Source organism: Ursus americanus, chromosome 3 (genome assembly GCF_024610735.1).
Source record: "Ursus americanus isolate L20-20 chromosome 3, mUrsAme1.1.p, whole genome shotgun sequence".
NCBI lineage: Eukaryota > Metazoa > Chordata > Mammalia > Carnivora > Ursidae > Ursus > Ursus americanus.
The window spans coordinates 49,661,350-49,676,873 of NC_142129.1; the positions used below are offsets into that span (position 1 = coordinate 49,661,350).

At 44.1% G+C, this 15,524-nt stretch overlaps 1 protein-coding gene across 1 annotated transcript in view; it reads left to right on the forward strand.

Annotated features, from left to right (window-relative positions):
• The window catches only part of GSDME (gasdermin E), a 76,483-nt gene that overhangs the window by 40,008 nt on the left and 20,951 nt on the right, over positions 1–15,524 (forward strand). Inside the window, exons 5-8 of the mRNA XM_045793020.2 lie at positions 1,324–1,444; positions 5,860–6,021; positions 7,993–8,120; positions 9,742–9,937. Coding sequence (XP_045648976.1) covers positions 1,324–1,444; positions 5,860–6,021; positions 7,993–8,120; positions 9,742–9,937 — 607 coding nt within the window. The remainder of the gene's footprint in view (positions 1–1,323; positions 1,445–5,859; positions 6,022–7,992; positions 8,121–9,741; positions 9,938–15,524) is intronic.

The window sequence follows — 15,524 nt, forward strand, 5'->3', positions numbered from 1 at the left end:
GAAAGTGTGCTCAGGGTTGGCTCTCACTGGACCATCCCTGGCTGTACCCATTCCTGAAGCAGACCCAAGGCCAGGGCTATGGGACCCTCAGAATGGCCCTGCTGGCTTGGGTCAGGTGCCTTCCCAAAAGAAAATGGGTCAAAAGAGTACTGACCGAGTCAATGCACAGGTAACGGCCAGAGGCCCTCAGAGCCAGGGGTCTCAAAATGATTACTTTGGGATGAACTGCCTCAAATCCTTTGTGGACTAAGGGAAGGTAAAGAGCAGTGTATGTGTCTATATACACATAAACAGAAGCTTCTGGATTAAAATAGAGACAGTCTTACCAGGCTGATCCCTGAGCCAGTACAGAACTTCTGTGGAACAAGAGGCTCCCAACCCCAAACTGTTTCCTCCACAGCTTCCCACGGTGCCTGATGTTCTGTTCTTAGAGATGTGCTTCCTGCGGTACCTTTGGCTTTTGCTAGAGGACACAGGAAGTTGTATCTGGAAGGAGTGGAGACAGAGGTCTGCTCTGGAGCTGGGCTCTCCCTGGGGCAGTGATGAGGGAGGGGCCCGACAGGAGACAGCTTTGGCCGGCCCTGCCAGTGTTTCTGCCCATGGTGGACCCCCACCACAGGCCTGGCACCGGCCTGGGAATCAGGAGGCTGGCTGTCTCCACACCGACCAGGATCAAGTTGCTGAAAGGAGATCTGCAGTGTTTAGGCAACGATCGTCTCCCTAGGCCGTCATGGGAAAGGGTCACATTTGTAACAGTGTTGGAAGGGGAGAGCTTTGGTGCCTGACTGCTTGGCATTTCCTGGCAACCCTCCTCTCAGCCTTACCTCTCCTCCCTCCTGCCCCCCCCTGGGTTTGTGGAACAGCGTGGTGTGCTGTCGATAGAAGTCCGGAATGATGCCCTTTTGGGGGCTGCTCACTCTTAGCCAGGTTCTTGCAGTCAGGCTTTGACCTTGTTTGGATTTTCATCATTGTGCGGGATGTTCAAGTCGTTACCCTAATCCTCTGCGAGCGAAATGAGAAGTTATCCTATTTATCGTCTTTATTCAGTACCATAAGCCTAGCCCGTTTCCCCCACTCTGGAATCCCGCTTTTGTGTCCCCACAGAAGTTTGCTCATTTACTTCCCAGTATATGCACGACCTCATGAGGCCCACCAGGGTGAAATCCTTACCTCTGCCGGCCGGCTTCTCTTTTCCAGTCAGTTCCTTGAGCCTTTGCTGAATGCCTCTCGTGCCCCAGGCCCTAGGCCGGCCACAGTGGGGAGGCAGAGAGAAGCCTGAGGGAGTCCGAGCACACAGGGGGCAGCTTGTGCTCTCACTCACAGGTGTCCGCAAAGGAAGATGGGAACATTGTCAAAGACACCAACGTGGTGCTGGAGATCCCGGCTCCCACCGCCATCGCCTATGGCGTCATCGAGTTGTACGTGAGACAGGACGGCCAGTTCGGTGAGTGCTGCCTCTGCTGTGGGTATTAGAGGAAAGAGCTGGGAAGTGGGGGGGTGTCCCGGGACAGGTGAGGCAGGCGGGCTGTGTTGGGAGGACATCGGAGTGGGCGAGCTTTCACCAGCACGGCGCAGGGTCAGCAGCGTGGGCTCTGCCATCAGACGGACGGTATCAGCCCTGGTGCCGCGGCATCCCTGTGAGGCCTCAGCGAGTTGTGGATGTCGCTGAGCCTTAACTCCCCATCCCTGGAAGGGGAGAGCCATTCCCTCCCAGAGCTGCGCTCAGGATTAAACGGGACGAGCACTCGAAGTGCCTGGTCCGGTGCTTGTTTATCAAGTACTGTGTCTCCGCTCTTAATTATACTTTCATCAGCAGCATCTCACCTTCCTTCCCCCCCAGTATGAGACCAAAAACGTGGCACTTGACCTTGTTCTGCTGATCACCAGTGTTCAAAGCCGGGAGATCCTGGTCATTGCATCATTTGAAGAAAATAAGGGCTTTAGCTTAGCTCGGGTCTGCTGATCTAAGATGCTGGTGGCCCCTCCCTCAGGCTCGTCCTGGGAAAAAGTTGTGTCGAGCCCAAGAAAACTGACCACTTCTGGGGGCCATGAATGAATAAATGTAACATAATGATTGACTTTTTAAGGTATGGTAATGTCATAGTTATGTTTAAGAAAAAGAGTCTTCATTCTGAGAGATTGATACTGACGTCTTCACAGATGAGATGGTAACACGTCTGTGGTTTGCTTCAAAAATAATGTGGGTGGAGTGTAAGGTGTGTGCATGGGGTACGGAGAAGGAAAGAACCACCGTCGAAGCTGGTCAGGGGGTATGTTCATTCATTATACTCTATTCTTGTGCCATTTCACCTTTTTCATAATGAGAAAGCTTTGAAAGGGATGCCATACTTGACCATGCCCCTATCTGCTGCGGTCTCCTGCTTTTCCCCCATTTGTTCTCTGTAAGGTTAGGGAGGAGGAAGTGGGCCAGCGGTCAGCCTTCTGTGTGCACTAGGCCCACACGCAGGCACACGCCACGGAGCTACAGCTGCAGGCGCTCAGAACGGGCACCGTCCCTACGGGACAGTCACCAGCTCCTGGGCACACGAGGAACCAAAGATGACCCGCGCGAGGCATGGGATGCAGTGGCAGAGACTTCCTCTTCACACGTGGAGCAGCCTGCCTTTCAGGGAGGTGACAAGAGTGAGGGTGTCAGTTTGAAGAAGCTCGTCTGGAGAGGTTGGTCAGGGACACACGAAATGCCAGGAATACCCCGAATCATGACCAACAGGCTTTAGGCCATGGTTCCAAATTTGTGTCGTCGGCATTTTTATTGTTTTATTCTGTCTCTTTGGAAGACTTCTGTCTACTGAACAAACTGCATTATTAAGATGATTCAGTTGTCCCTCCTGTTTTTGCTATCAGCATGTTACCACATGCACGTACAGGACTCCAGACTACGATGTTTAGGCCTGGTTATCCTGTCCAGATGGGTTGGTACTTCTATAAACCTCTTGAAAGCTTGGCCTGTACCGAGGCTGCCCATGAATGCTCTGAGGACCTTTGGTGGCTGGGGAGCAGGCTGGGGCTGCCACTCAAGGCTGTACCTGCGGGGAATGCCTTCCTGTTTCTCTGAGGGGGTGGCAGCGTCCTGCTCTGCTTTTCTCAGACAAGGTTGGAAAGATAGCCTTGTCTGGCACGGCTCTCCTGTTTGCATTTCAATTTCATGCCTTCTGTCTTGGCTGGCTTCTGCGGTCTTTGAAAGTAAACTCCTCTTAGTGCTGTGGAGAAGAGGTGCCAGGGGGAATTCTGGAGGTTCTGTTGGCTCACTTGCCACGTCCTGGCCAAGGAAGGCTTGCTCCGTTGCTCTTTCCCACTGCTGTCATGCCTGTGCAGCCTGGTGGCCGGGCTGACATTGTATGTGACTCACTGCCTGATTTTTTAAAGCCAGTTCTGTTTTTTTCCCCTTTTCCCATCTGTGTTTTCTGTTGCTCTTGCCACAGAATATTCTGGTCTGGCTTCAGAAACATAGACCTGCAGGGGCCGGAAGGGCCTTTAAGGGGCTGCCTGATGTCTCCTCCCACTTTCTAGGAGGAAATACATTTGACAAGGATCCTGTTTGTCCTCTGAAACTTTAAGCAGAGGCTGCCTCCCTCTGTGTCCCTTGGGGGAGGCTCCTGTGCGTCCTGTCCTCACCCAGAGATTCTCTCAGCCATGACCCCTTCCTTCACCAAAAGCTCCCTCTTATAGCCAATCAGAAACATTGTTTTATGGTCTTGTACTTTTGCCTTGTGCTTTGTGTAATCAGGCATTATGCCAGTGTCCTTTCAGCGTGTACTTCTGATTGGATGCTCCGTGGACAGGAGCCTGTGCTCCCCACCCTGTCTGGGTCTGTGCACTTCTCGGCTGGTGTGATGCCCTGACAGCATCTCCCTGCTGGGTCCCACCGCACACTCTTATTTGGCTCTTCTGCTTCTCTGAATCTTTACGCATCTGTTCTATCCTAGCAGTATAGCTAATGTGATTATTTAAAAATAAAAATTTAGTCATTTCACACACCTGCTTAAACACCCTTCCCAGGCTCCCTCTGTCCCAAGAGAAAGTCTGCACTTCAGGTGCGATATGACCCAGGCTCAGTATTTGTCCGGCCTTCCTTCTAACCTCTAGCTGCTGCTGCTGTCGCCATCTGGCCAGTTAACCCACTGTCTGGGAACACTCCTCTGGCTCTTATCCCGGAGTTCCATGCCTGCCTGCGTGCTCTCTGCCTCTTTGCCTAACTTATTCCTACTGAAACTTTAGGGGGTTCCTTAGAAACTGCTTCATCTAAGAAACCTTTTTTAGTTCTCTCTCTAGCTTCAGGGACCTCCCCACCTCCTCCCACATGGCCTATGTTACCTCTGTCCCCACTCATAACACACTTCTTGAGGCCTGGACTGTAGTCCCTTGTGTCACTGGCTCCTAGCACAGTGCCTGACGCTGAAAAGAATGACAGAATCGGCAGTGTCTTGAGGGGCTCACGTGTGTGTACTGGCAAGAGTGGCGCTGGTGCCAGAGATTCCTAAAATACCAGTTGGCAGCCCTGCCCAGCTCTTGGCAGGACTGGAGACTATGTTAATAGTCATGGTGGCTGTCCCGGGGGAGCAAAGTTATTACCTGAGGGCTGGTTCACATTTATCTGCCTCCGCGCCTGGTGCAAAGGGCAGAGTGTGCCAGGGCTGCTCTGGATGTCTGGTGAGTGTGGGTCATGAGTGAGTAAATGAAGGACTGTTGCATTCGACTTTAGACAGCGATTTGATCTTTTTATGTCATGTGTGCCCACAAGCAAATAAAAATGCATGCTAATCCTCCTGCCTTCCACATTTTTATTCCGTAGCCTGTGCTTAACTACACAAATTATTAATTAGAAGCATAAAAAGAACCCTAATTCACAAGTTCACTTACTGTTTTGGCTTATTAAGGACCTAATTATTACATAATAACTGTTACCTTAGTTGTATTCTTAAATATGGAAATATTTAAGGAAACCTTTCTTTTTATATTTAAAAAAACTTATTATGGAAAATTTCATACATGTTCAAAAGTAGAGATAATAATGTGATGAACTCCCATGTACCTACGATCCAGCTTTAATAACGGGGGTGATTCATGTTTCATCTATAACTTTACCACCTCTCTCTACCCCACTCAATTATTTCGAAACAAATCCTAGGCATTATATTGTTCTGTCTGTAAATATTTCAGTATATCTAAAGATAAGGCTGTTTTAAAAAGACTAGTTTTGCCTTCATATAGATTCATGGAGAATGTATTCATCTTTTTTTTCTTCACTCAGCATATTTGTAAGATTGATTCACACACTTGCAGAAGTCAGAAGTTCAGTTTTTGTTGTGTACTATTGGATTTACTACCGAAGGAAAGTTAAGACTTTAAAATACAACCATTTGTATACTTAAATATATTATCAATAATACTTTAATATTATCAGTTCAGTCAAGTCAAATTTATTAATCAAATTTAAATATTTTGTTTCATACATGGTGAGTTATATAAGATTCGGTTTTATTGAAAAGAAAACCACAGGCCCCAAATGGTGTCACTTTAAAATTTACTTAGTTGGATTTTGGTTAACAGTTTGTTCAAATCAGGCTAAGGAAATACTTCTGATATTTGAAAGATTGCTTCCTGCCTCTTTAGAAAGGATACGCTGGAGAGCTTTATGTTTAGAACAACCATTTCTCCTGTAATTGTAGGAAGAGGCTGAATTTTATCAAATAGCCTAACGTGTAGGAAGTGGGTCTATGGGGTCAGGGTGCATGTGTCCCCCACTGCACTACCCCATTGGGTAAAGCTGGGTCTGAGGTGTGCTAACAAGGCCCGGCTAACCCTGTGCCTGGCTTGTCCTTTTCTCTCACATTACAGAATTCTGCCTCCTACAAGGGAAGCCTGGTGGCTTCGAGCTCAAGAAAAGTGGCTCTGTCTTCATGGACCCTCTGCCCTTACAAGAGTTTCCATTTGGGGACATGCCAGATGCTGGGCAGGGACCGTCTGCCCTGGATTGGCCGTTGCGTGTTTTAAAACAAGGTATTGCCAGCAGGGTGGGGTGCAGTGAGCCGATGTGATGGGGCCTTCATGAGCGAGGACTCCTGAGACTTAATGGAGAACAGAGAGGACGGTGCCTCCAACTCGGACCCTGCAATTCAGCAGGTTGCACCTCAGTGGGATCTGAGGGAACCTCAGGTCTTAGGTGCCATGTTTTGAGGAAGGGGTAGAAGACTGAGGACTGAAAGTCCGGGCATGTTCTTTCATTTTAACCATAGAAACCTTGCTATTAAAAACAGCTGATCAGCAACAAAGAGAACCCCAAATCTGCACCTGTTTCGTTATATTCCAGCCTTCACTGCCAGCACAGGCAAGGCTTTGTCAGCATTGCAAAATGCTCTCTTGGGGGCTTTGTATCCACATGGCTTGAAGCCCTGCAGTGCCATGGCACCTGGGGAGGAGGGGAGTACCTGCGACTTGCCTGCCGCAACTCTTTTTATTCCCCGTAGCATTTTGTGTTTTAAAAAGTTGCCTTTCCTTCTCGTGGCATGGGCAAGGGGAGGGGAGTGTAGTATGTGGCAGAAGAGAAAATGGGCAAGGAAAAGGTGAAACACTCAGGAACGAGCTTGGTAAAAAGAGATAGGAGCAGCTCAGAATACGGTCTGGCTGGGAGGATAAGAAAATTCTTACCTGTGGGGCTTCGGTGAGTCCCAAACCAGAAGATGCTTTTGTTTCTTCAGCCAAAGTGCCAGTGTTACAAGAAATGGCAAGGAAGGCCCAATCTTAAGATGGGGTGTCCCCATCTTATGCAGGGCTGTGAGCCCCTCCTCTGCTTCCTCGAGACTGATAATTGGGTGTGACTTCCAGTTGCCGTTTAAGCACTGCCATGGGTTAGAACCACAGCAGGGCGCCCCACAGCCTTGAACTGTGCTACAGGGAAGTGAGAAGACAGTTCGTGGGGTGCAGCTTCCTTGTATTTTCCTTTCCCACCAGTCCACGCTGTCAGTTGGTCATTCCAGTCAGTCTGAGGTGGAGTGGGATGGCTGGGCCTGTGAAGCAGGGGTAGGATCGGGGGCAGCCTGGCTTTTGTGCCCTCAGACCCCAGACCAACAAGGAAAGCTCTTCTCTCCCGGCTGGGGTGGCAAAGACCTAGCTGTGTTCATAGGGAAGTTTTTGAGTCTGTCTGGGACCGATGTGACCTGTTCTGTCCACAGGGCTGACAGCTGGGTGCTGGAATTCCCCGTCAGCGGGGGTGTAGTGCAGTATGTAATAGTATGCCTCCCTGCACATGAAAGCTGTGCTTTATCAGATCTCGCTTTTAAATCCCCACTGGGCTTAACTTACTAGAACTGTTTCAGTGTATTTAAAAAAAAAAAAAGATTTTAAGGAGAGAGCCTCAGGCATCCTGTGGAAGATGGGCATAGCCTAGCTGGGTGGGCCTGTGTGCCCGCTGTCCAGGACCGGTGGAGAACAATGAATGGGAAAAGTGGAGTGGCTGTGTTTGCCATGAAAACAGAGTGCCAGACTTTGAGAAGCAAGCATTAAATATTAAAGGATAAAAATCTGCATGGTGTTAGAAGAAAGGACATGGAAAATGATGGCCTTTGGATTTGCATGGCTGTGAAGCCCTGTAAAAGTACTGATGGTTAGTAATTCAGCCTTGACAATTTATTTCTATAGAAATCATGCTAAATAGGAGTTTAAATAATTGATCAGACTTTTCCAGAAAATAGACTTAATGTTTAGTGAGTCATTAGAACAAAAGAGTGAAGTCTGAAACAAATCTGGGCGGCCCTCTCTCTTTTCGTCCCTCTTTTTTCTTAAGGTCATTTGGTTATTGAGAACATGCAGGCCGGTAGCTAGCTTGAGGTCTAAGTCGTGTTCCACGAGTGGCTCTGCTCCTGGAAGTGTCTAGGAGAGAACTGAGGACAGTGACTGTAAAAAGTCTGCTGTCCCTTGTTTGGAGACATGCACAGCAGTCATGACACCGGGCGCGCTCTGCTGCTTTCACAGCCACCCCGCTCTTGGAGAGGAATTTCCATCCCTTTGTGGAGCTGCCGGAAGAGCAGCAGACGGCACTGAGCAACGTCCTCCAGGCGGTCCTGTCTGATGAAGAATTACTTGTGGCCCTGGAGCAAGTGGTAAGATCAGAGACCTCCTGAGACAGTGTTTCCACCGGGGTTTTCTGGAGATGTGGACAGGCTCAATCTCTTGGGATAAAGCCGAGAGCTGGGATAAAATTGTATTTGAAATGTCCCCACCTCCTTTAAACCTTAAAGCTTCTTTGTTTCTTACTCCCAGGTCCTTAGTGTTCTAACTGAAGAAAGGTGGCTGATGTCAGGAATCGAAGGGTAGAGTGGTTCCCTAAAGGCTGTTGTAACAACTTACTACAAATTCTGTGGCTTTGAAAAACAGAAATTTATTTTTAGAGTTCCGGAGGCCAGAAGTCTGGAGCTGGGATGTCAGCAGGGCCCTGCTTCCCCCACAGGCTCAGGGGGAGAACCCTTCCTTGCCTCTTCCAGCTTCTGGTAGCTCCTGATGCTCCTTGGCTTGTGGCCACACTGCTCGTCTCTGTCTCCCCGTGCCTCTATCTTCTGTGTCAGTGTCCTCCCCTTTTCTGTCACTTAAAGGACACGTTGGATATAGGGCCCACTCCAGTCTAGGAGCATCTCATCTTGAGATCCTTACCTTAATTATATCTGCAAAGACTCTTACTCTTATTCCAAATAAGGTCATACTCTGAAGTTCCAGGTGAACATATATTTGAGGGGCCACTATTCAACCCCACTACAAGGGGGCTGCGTGGTAGAGTCCAATAAGTCAACTTATTCTATTTAGAATAGATTAAAAAGCAGGCCTTTGTATTTTTCTGTTTTGTAGCAGAAGGATTTTCTGGGGAGGTTGAGTTCCTTAACTATTAGTTGTACAAATGCTGAAGGACATACCAGCTGCCAACCTGCCAGACTTTGTACTCTCTTTCCTTAAGGGGGCTGGGGCACAATTAAGATGATTCAATACTTAATGATTTCCAGGAGAGCATTCATGTTATTTTTCCCTCTTGCAATTGGATTGTGTGGAAAGAGCTTAGCTACCAGTGATGGAACCTGTAGTTGTTGAAATAGTCCAACAGTCCAGGACATCCGGGTGTTCTGGAGGATGTGAAGCTCACAGGAGGGTGTGCTAGCCCCAGGGAGAACACAAATGTTTCAAAAAGCCCACTGACTTGTACTTCCTAAAATAGCTCCTTTCAAGAGGGAAATCTCAGACTAGTACCCTTTGGAAAGAACATCAACTGTCCGGTCAGCTGTGGGAGAAGCAAGCTGCCCTGGTGGTGGGGGCTGGCCCCACCTCCCAGCAGGCCCACTGCGGATGGCTGAGGCTGCCTTGGGCCCAGCTGGGTATGTGGTTGGGGGCTGGTGTGCCAAGTTTAGAGCTGGGGAACCATGACAGGACAATGTTTTTATGTTCCTCTCCTTAGTTCTGCATTTAGTCACCTGTCCCTGTCCCTGTCCCAACCTGACAGACCCTGCCTTGTCCTGGAAGGTTCTATTCATAGTTCTTGCATTCCTTCTCCCCTCTCTGTGAAAGAATAGTACCAGGCAAGGCTGTTTACTCTCTCCTTATGAGAGATTAGTGATTTCAAAACAGAAAAGAATGCAGGGTTTTGCTTTACTTGGGAGATGGTGGAAGGGTAAATAATTGCATGTCGTGGGGCAGCTTGGCCTCTGGCTTTACTATATCTCTTTTCTCCTCCCTCTGCAGTGTGAGGATGTGGTCAGCGGCCTGTCACCTCCACCGGCAATACTGGGGGAGCTGAAGCCCCCACAGCAGCAGGACCTCATGGCTTTCCTATGTCTGGTGGGGTACAGAGTCCAGGGTGGGTGTCCAGGCCCGGAGGATGCAGTCAGCAACCAGAAGCTCTTTTCTACGGCCTACTTCTTGGTCAGTGCACTAGCAGGTATGGAAAAAGAAAGAACTGTTGTTGCTCTGAAATTGCTTTGCTTACTATTGTGGAATATTTGGTACATGTGGTTCCCTCCCTTTCAGCAGTATGGGGAGGTTAAGTGGAAGGCTGAGGAAGCTTTTATGATTGCCATGAAAAGTCCTAGACTTGTGTGATACCAGCCTCTTCTACTCTCTTGGAGAGCATGTCTGTCTCTCCTCCTGTCTGCAGGCACACACCCTCAGCAACACAGGAAGGTATCTCCTCAAATACAGCCTGCAGTTCACACTGGAGCCCTGACAGTGCTGCATGGCAGGGCTTTCATTTGACAACTGCTCTCTCCCCTAGTGTTTCGGGACTTCTGATCCTCTTTGCAAACCTACTGGCCACTTGTGGCCATTTGGGTAGGGAGACTGTGGAGAGCATCCATTCACTTAGCATAATGTCCTCAGGGTCCATCCATATTGTCACAAATGACAAGATTTCCTTCTTTCCTTTTTTCATGGCTGAATAATATTCCATTGTATATACATGCCACATTTTCTTTATCTATGCATTCATCAGTGGAAACTTAGGTTGCTTCCAAATCTTAGTTATTTTAAGTAATGCTGCAATGAATGTGGGGTGCATATATATATTTCCTAAAGTTAGTGTTTTTATTTTCTTCAGATAATTACCCAGAAGCAGAATTGCTAGATTATATGGCAGTTCTAGTTTTAATTTTGGGGGGAACCTCCATATTGTTTTCCATAGTGGCTGTACCAATTTACATTCCTACCAATGGTGCACAAGAATTCCCTTTTCTCCATATCCTTACCAACACTTGTTATTTCTTGTTTTGAAAAATAGCCATTCTAACAGATGTGAGGCAATATCTTATTGTGATTCTGATTTTCATTGCTCTGATGATTAGTAACATTAAGCACCTTTTCATGTACCTATTAGCTATCTGTAGGTATTCCTTGGAAAAATGTCTATTCAGATCCTCTGCTCATTTCAATTGGATGGTTTGGGGTTTTTTTGTTTTGTTTTGCTATTGAGTTGTATGAGTCCTTTTATATTTTGGATATTAACACCTTATTAGAATTATCTTTGTAAATATTTTTTCCCATTCAATAGGTTGCCATTTAATTTTGTTGGTTTCTTTTGCTGTGCAGTTCTTTGGTTTGATGTAGTCCTACTTAATTTTGGTTTTGTTGCCTTTGGTCTTGGTGATGATTTTTTTAGATTTAACACCGAATGCAGTCTCAAGGAGCTTATTACCTTTGTTGTTTTGTTCTAGGAGTTTTATGGTTTCAGGGCTTATGTTCAAATCCTTGATCCATTTCAAGTTAATTTTGTGTATGGTGTAAAATAGTGATCCAGTTTCATTCTTTTGATACAGCTGTTCGATTTTCCCATGCCACTTACTAAAGAGGTTGTCTTCTCCCCATTGTATATTTCTGGCTCCTTGTCATAAATTAATGGACCAAATGGGTTTATTTCTGGGCTCTCTATTCTGTTCCATTGATCTATAGTCTGTTTTTATGCCAATACTGTACTGTTTTGATCAGTATAGCTTTGTAATATAGTTTGAAATAAGACAATATGATGTCTCCAGCTTTGTTCTTTCTCAAGATTGCCTTGGCTATTTGGGGGTCTTTTGTGGTTTCATACAAATTTTAGAATTGTTTGTTCTATTTCTGTGAAAAATGCCATTGGAATTTTGATAGAGATTGCATCCAATCTGTACACTGCTTTGGGTAGTATGGACATTTTAACAATATTCTTCCATTTATTTGTGTCTTCTTCAATTTCCTTCATCAGTGTCCTGTGGTTTTGAGTGTACAGGTTTTTCACCTCCTTGGTTAAATTTATTCCTAGGTATTTTGTTCTTTTTATGTAATTATAAATGGGATTTTCTTAATTTCTCTTCTGATTATTCATTAGTATATAGAAACACAACAGAGTTTTGTATATTGATTTTTGTATCCTGTAACGTCTAAATTTACTTGTTCTATTTTCTATATATAGTATCATGTCATCCATAAATAGTGACAGTTTTACTTCTTTCTTTCCAGTTTGGATGTGTTTTCCTTTCTAGCGTAATTGCTCCGGCTAGGATTTCTAATACTGTATTGAATAACAGTGGTGAGAATGGGCATCCTTGTCTTGTTTCTGATCTTAGAGGAAAAGCTTTCTGCTTTTCACCATTAAATATGACATTAGCTGTGGGCTTGTCATATATGGCCTTTTTACGTTGAGGTACATGGCCTCTATACTTTGACAGGCTCTTTTTTTTTATTATCATAAATCGATGTTGAATTTTGTCAAATGCTTTTTCTGCATCTATTGAGATGATCATAGGATTCTTATCCTTCATTTTGTTACTGTGGTGTATCATGTTGATTGATTTGTGGAAGTTCAGCCATCCTTGCATTCCTGGAATAAATCCCATTTGATCATGGTATATGAGACTTTTAATGTACTGTTAAAGTCAGTTTATGAATATTTTGTTGAGGACGTTTGCATCTATGTTCATCAGGGATATTGGTCTGTAATTTTCTTGTGGCCTCCTTGTCTGGTTTTGTTATCAGGGTAATACTGGCCTTGAAAAAGGAGGTTCCAAGAGTTTGCGAAGGATTAGTATTAATTTTTCTTTGAATTTTGTTTTTATTTAAGTAAGCTTTATGCCCAATGTGAGGCTTGAACTCACGACCCTGACATCAAGAGTCACATGCTCCATTGAGCCAGCCAGGTGCTCCAGTATTAATTTTTCTTTAAATGTTTCATAGAATTCACCCATGAAAACATCTGGTCCTGGACTTTTGTTTGTTAGAAGGTTTTGGTTACTGATTCAATCTCCTTACTCATAATCAGTTTGTTGAGATTTTCTATTTCTTCCTGATTTTGTTTTGGTAGGTGGTATGTTTGTAGGAATTCATCCCTTTCTTCTAGCTTGTCCAATTTGTTGGTGTATAGTTGTTCATAGTTTCTCAAGATCCTTTGTATTTCTGTGTTATCAGTTGTAATTTCTCTTTCATTTCTGATTGTATTTACTTGAGTCTTCTATTTCTTTGTGAGTGTAGCTAAAGGTTTATCAATTTTATCTTCTCAAAGAACCAGCTCCTTATTATTTTTTGTTAGTCTCTATTTCATTTATTTCCACTATGATCTTTTGTTCTTTCCTTCTACTAAGTTTGGGCTAAGTTTATTCGTCCCTTCCTAGTTCCTTCAGGTATAAATAGGATGTGTATTTGAGATTTTTTTTGTTTCTTAAGGGAAATTATTGCCATGAACTTCCCTCTTGAACTGCCTTTACTGCATCAAATAAGTTTCAGTATATTTCCATTTTCATTTGTCTCAAGGTATCTTTTGAATTCTCTGTTGATTTCTAATTTCACCCATTGATCACTGAGTAGCATTTTTGATGTCTACATATTTGTGACTTTTCCAGTTTTCTTCTGTTAATTGATTTTAGTTTTATACCACTGAAATCATATTAAGCATCTTTTCCAGTCACAGTCTTCTTAAATTTATTAAGACTTGTTTTGTGGTATAACATGTGATCTATCCCAGGGAATATTCTGTATATATCTGTTAAGTCCATCTTAATGTGTTGTTTAAGGCTGAGGTTTCCCTGCTGATATTCCGTCTGGATGATCTATCCCTGATAAATGGCGTATGAAGTTCTCTACTATTATTATATTGCTGTGTATTTCTCTCTTTAGGTCTGTTATTATTTTCTTTATATATTTAGGTGCTCCTATGTTGGGTGCATAAATGTGTTCTATTTTCTTGTACTGACCCATTTATCATTATATAATGCACTTCTTTGTGTTATTACAGTCTTTAAGTTTAGCTATCCCCGCTTTCTTTTGGTTTCCATTTAGATGGAATACTTTTTACCAACTTTCAGTCTGTGTCTTGACATCTTAAGTGAGTCTCTTGTAGGCAGCATATAGATGAATCTTTTTATTTTTTGCATTCAGCCACTCTGTCTTTTGACTAGAGAATTTAGTCCATTTATATTTAAACTAGTTAATAATAGGTATGTACTTATTGCCATTAAAAATTATTTTGTGGCTGTTTTGTAGTTTTTGTTCCTTTCTTGCACTCTTCGTTGATTTTCTGTAGTTATATGCTTAGATTCTGTTCTCTGTGTATCTACTGTAGGTTGTTGCTTTGCAGTTACCATGATGCTTACATTTGAGAACTTTTTAAAGTCTATTTTTTTTAAGACTTTGATAGAGTGCGTGTGCGTGCATGAGCAGAGGGAAGGGCAAAGGGAGAGGGAGAATCAGGTTCCCCACTGAGCAGGGAGCACAAGGTGGGGCTTGATCCCAGAACCCTAGGATCATGACCTGAGCAAAAGGTAGACACTTAACCAACTAAGCCACCCAAGGGCCCCATAATCTATTTAAGTTGGTAATAACTGAAGTTTGAATGCATTCTAAAGCCCTACATTTTTACTACCTCCTCCACCACATTTTAAGGTTTTGATGTCAGTTTGTAACTTTATATCTTGTGTATGCCTTAACAAATTATTGTATAGTGTTTTTACTATTTAGAATTAAACATTTTTTCTTTTATTCACTTTAAATTTTAATTCCAGTATATTAGTTTCAGGTGTATAATATATTGATTGCAATCTATATGTTACTCAGTGCTCATCATGATAAGTGTATTCTTTAATACCCATCATCCATTTTACCCATTCCCCACCAACCTCCCCTCTGGTAACCATCAGTTTGTTCTCTATAGTTGAGAATATTTTTGGTGGTTTGACTTTTTTTTTCTTTGCTCATTTGTTTTGTTTCTTAAATTCCACATATGAGTGAAATTGCATGGTATTTGTCTTTCTCTGATGGACTTGTTTCACTTAGCGTTATACTCTCTAGCTACATCCATGTACTTGACCATGGCAAGATTTCATTCCTTTTTATGGCTAAATAACATTCCATTGTGTGTGTATATGTGTGTGTGTGTACATATCTCACATCTTCTGCACCCATTCATTTATCCATGGACTATAGATGGACTATTGCTTGGGCTGCTTCCATTATTTGGCTATTGTAAATAATGCTGCTATAAATATAGGTGTGCATGTATCCCTCTGAATTAATGCTTTTGTTTTCTTTGGGTAAATACCCCATAGCGCAATTCCTGGATTGTAAGGTAGTTCTATTTTTAACTTTTTGGGGAAAAAATACTTTTTCCCCACAGTGGCTGTATCAGTTTGCATTCCCAGCAACAGTGTGGGAGGGTTCCTTTTTCTCCACATCCTTGCCAACAGCTGTTGTTTCTTGCATTGTTGATTTTAGCTATTCTGACAGATGTGGGGTAATAGCTCATTGGAATTTTGATTTGTAGTCCCAACAGTTTACTTTTGCTTTTGTTTTCTTGCCTCAGGAGACACACCTAGAAAAAAGTTGCTGTGTTCTTTTCTAGGATTTTCATGGCTTCCTGTCTTACATTTAGCTCTTTAATCAATTTTGAGTTTATTTTTGTGTATGAAGGTGGTCCAGCTTCTTTCTTTTGCATGTTGTCCAGTTTTCCCAACACCATTTGTTGAAGAGATTGTCTTTTTCCCCCCCATTGGATATTCTTTCCTGCTTTGTTG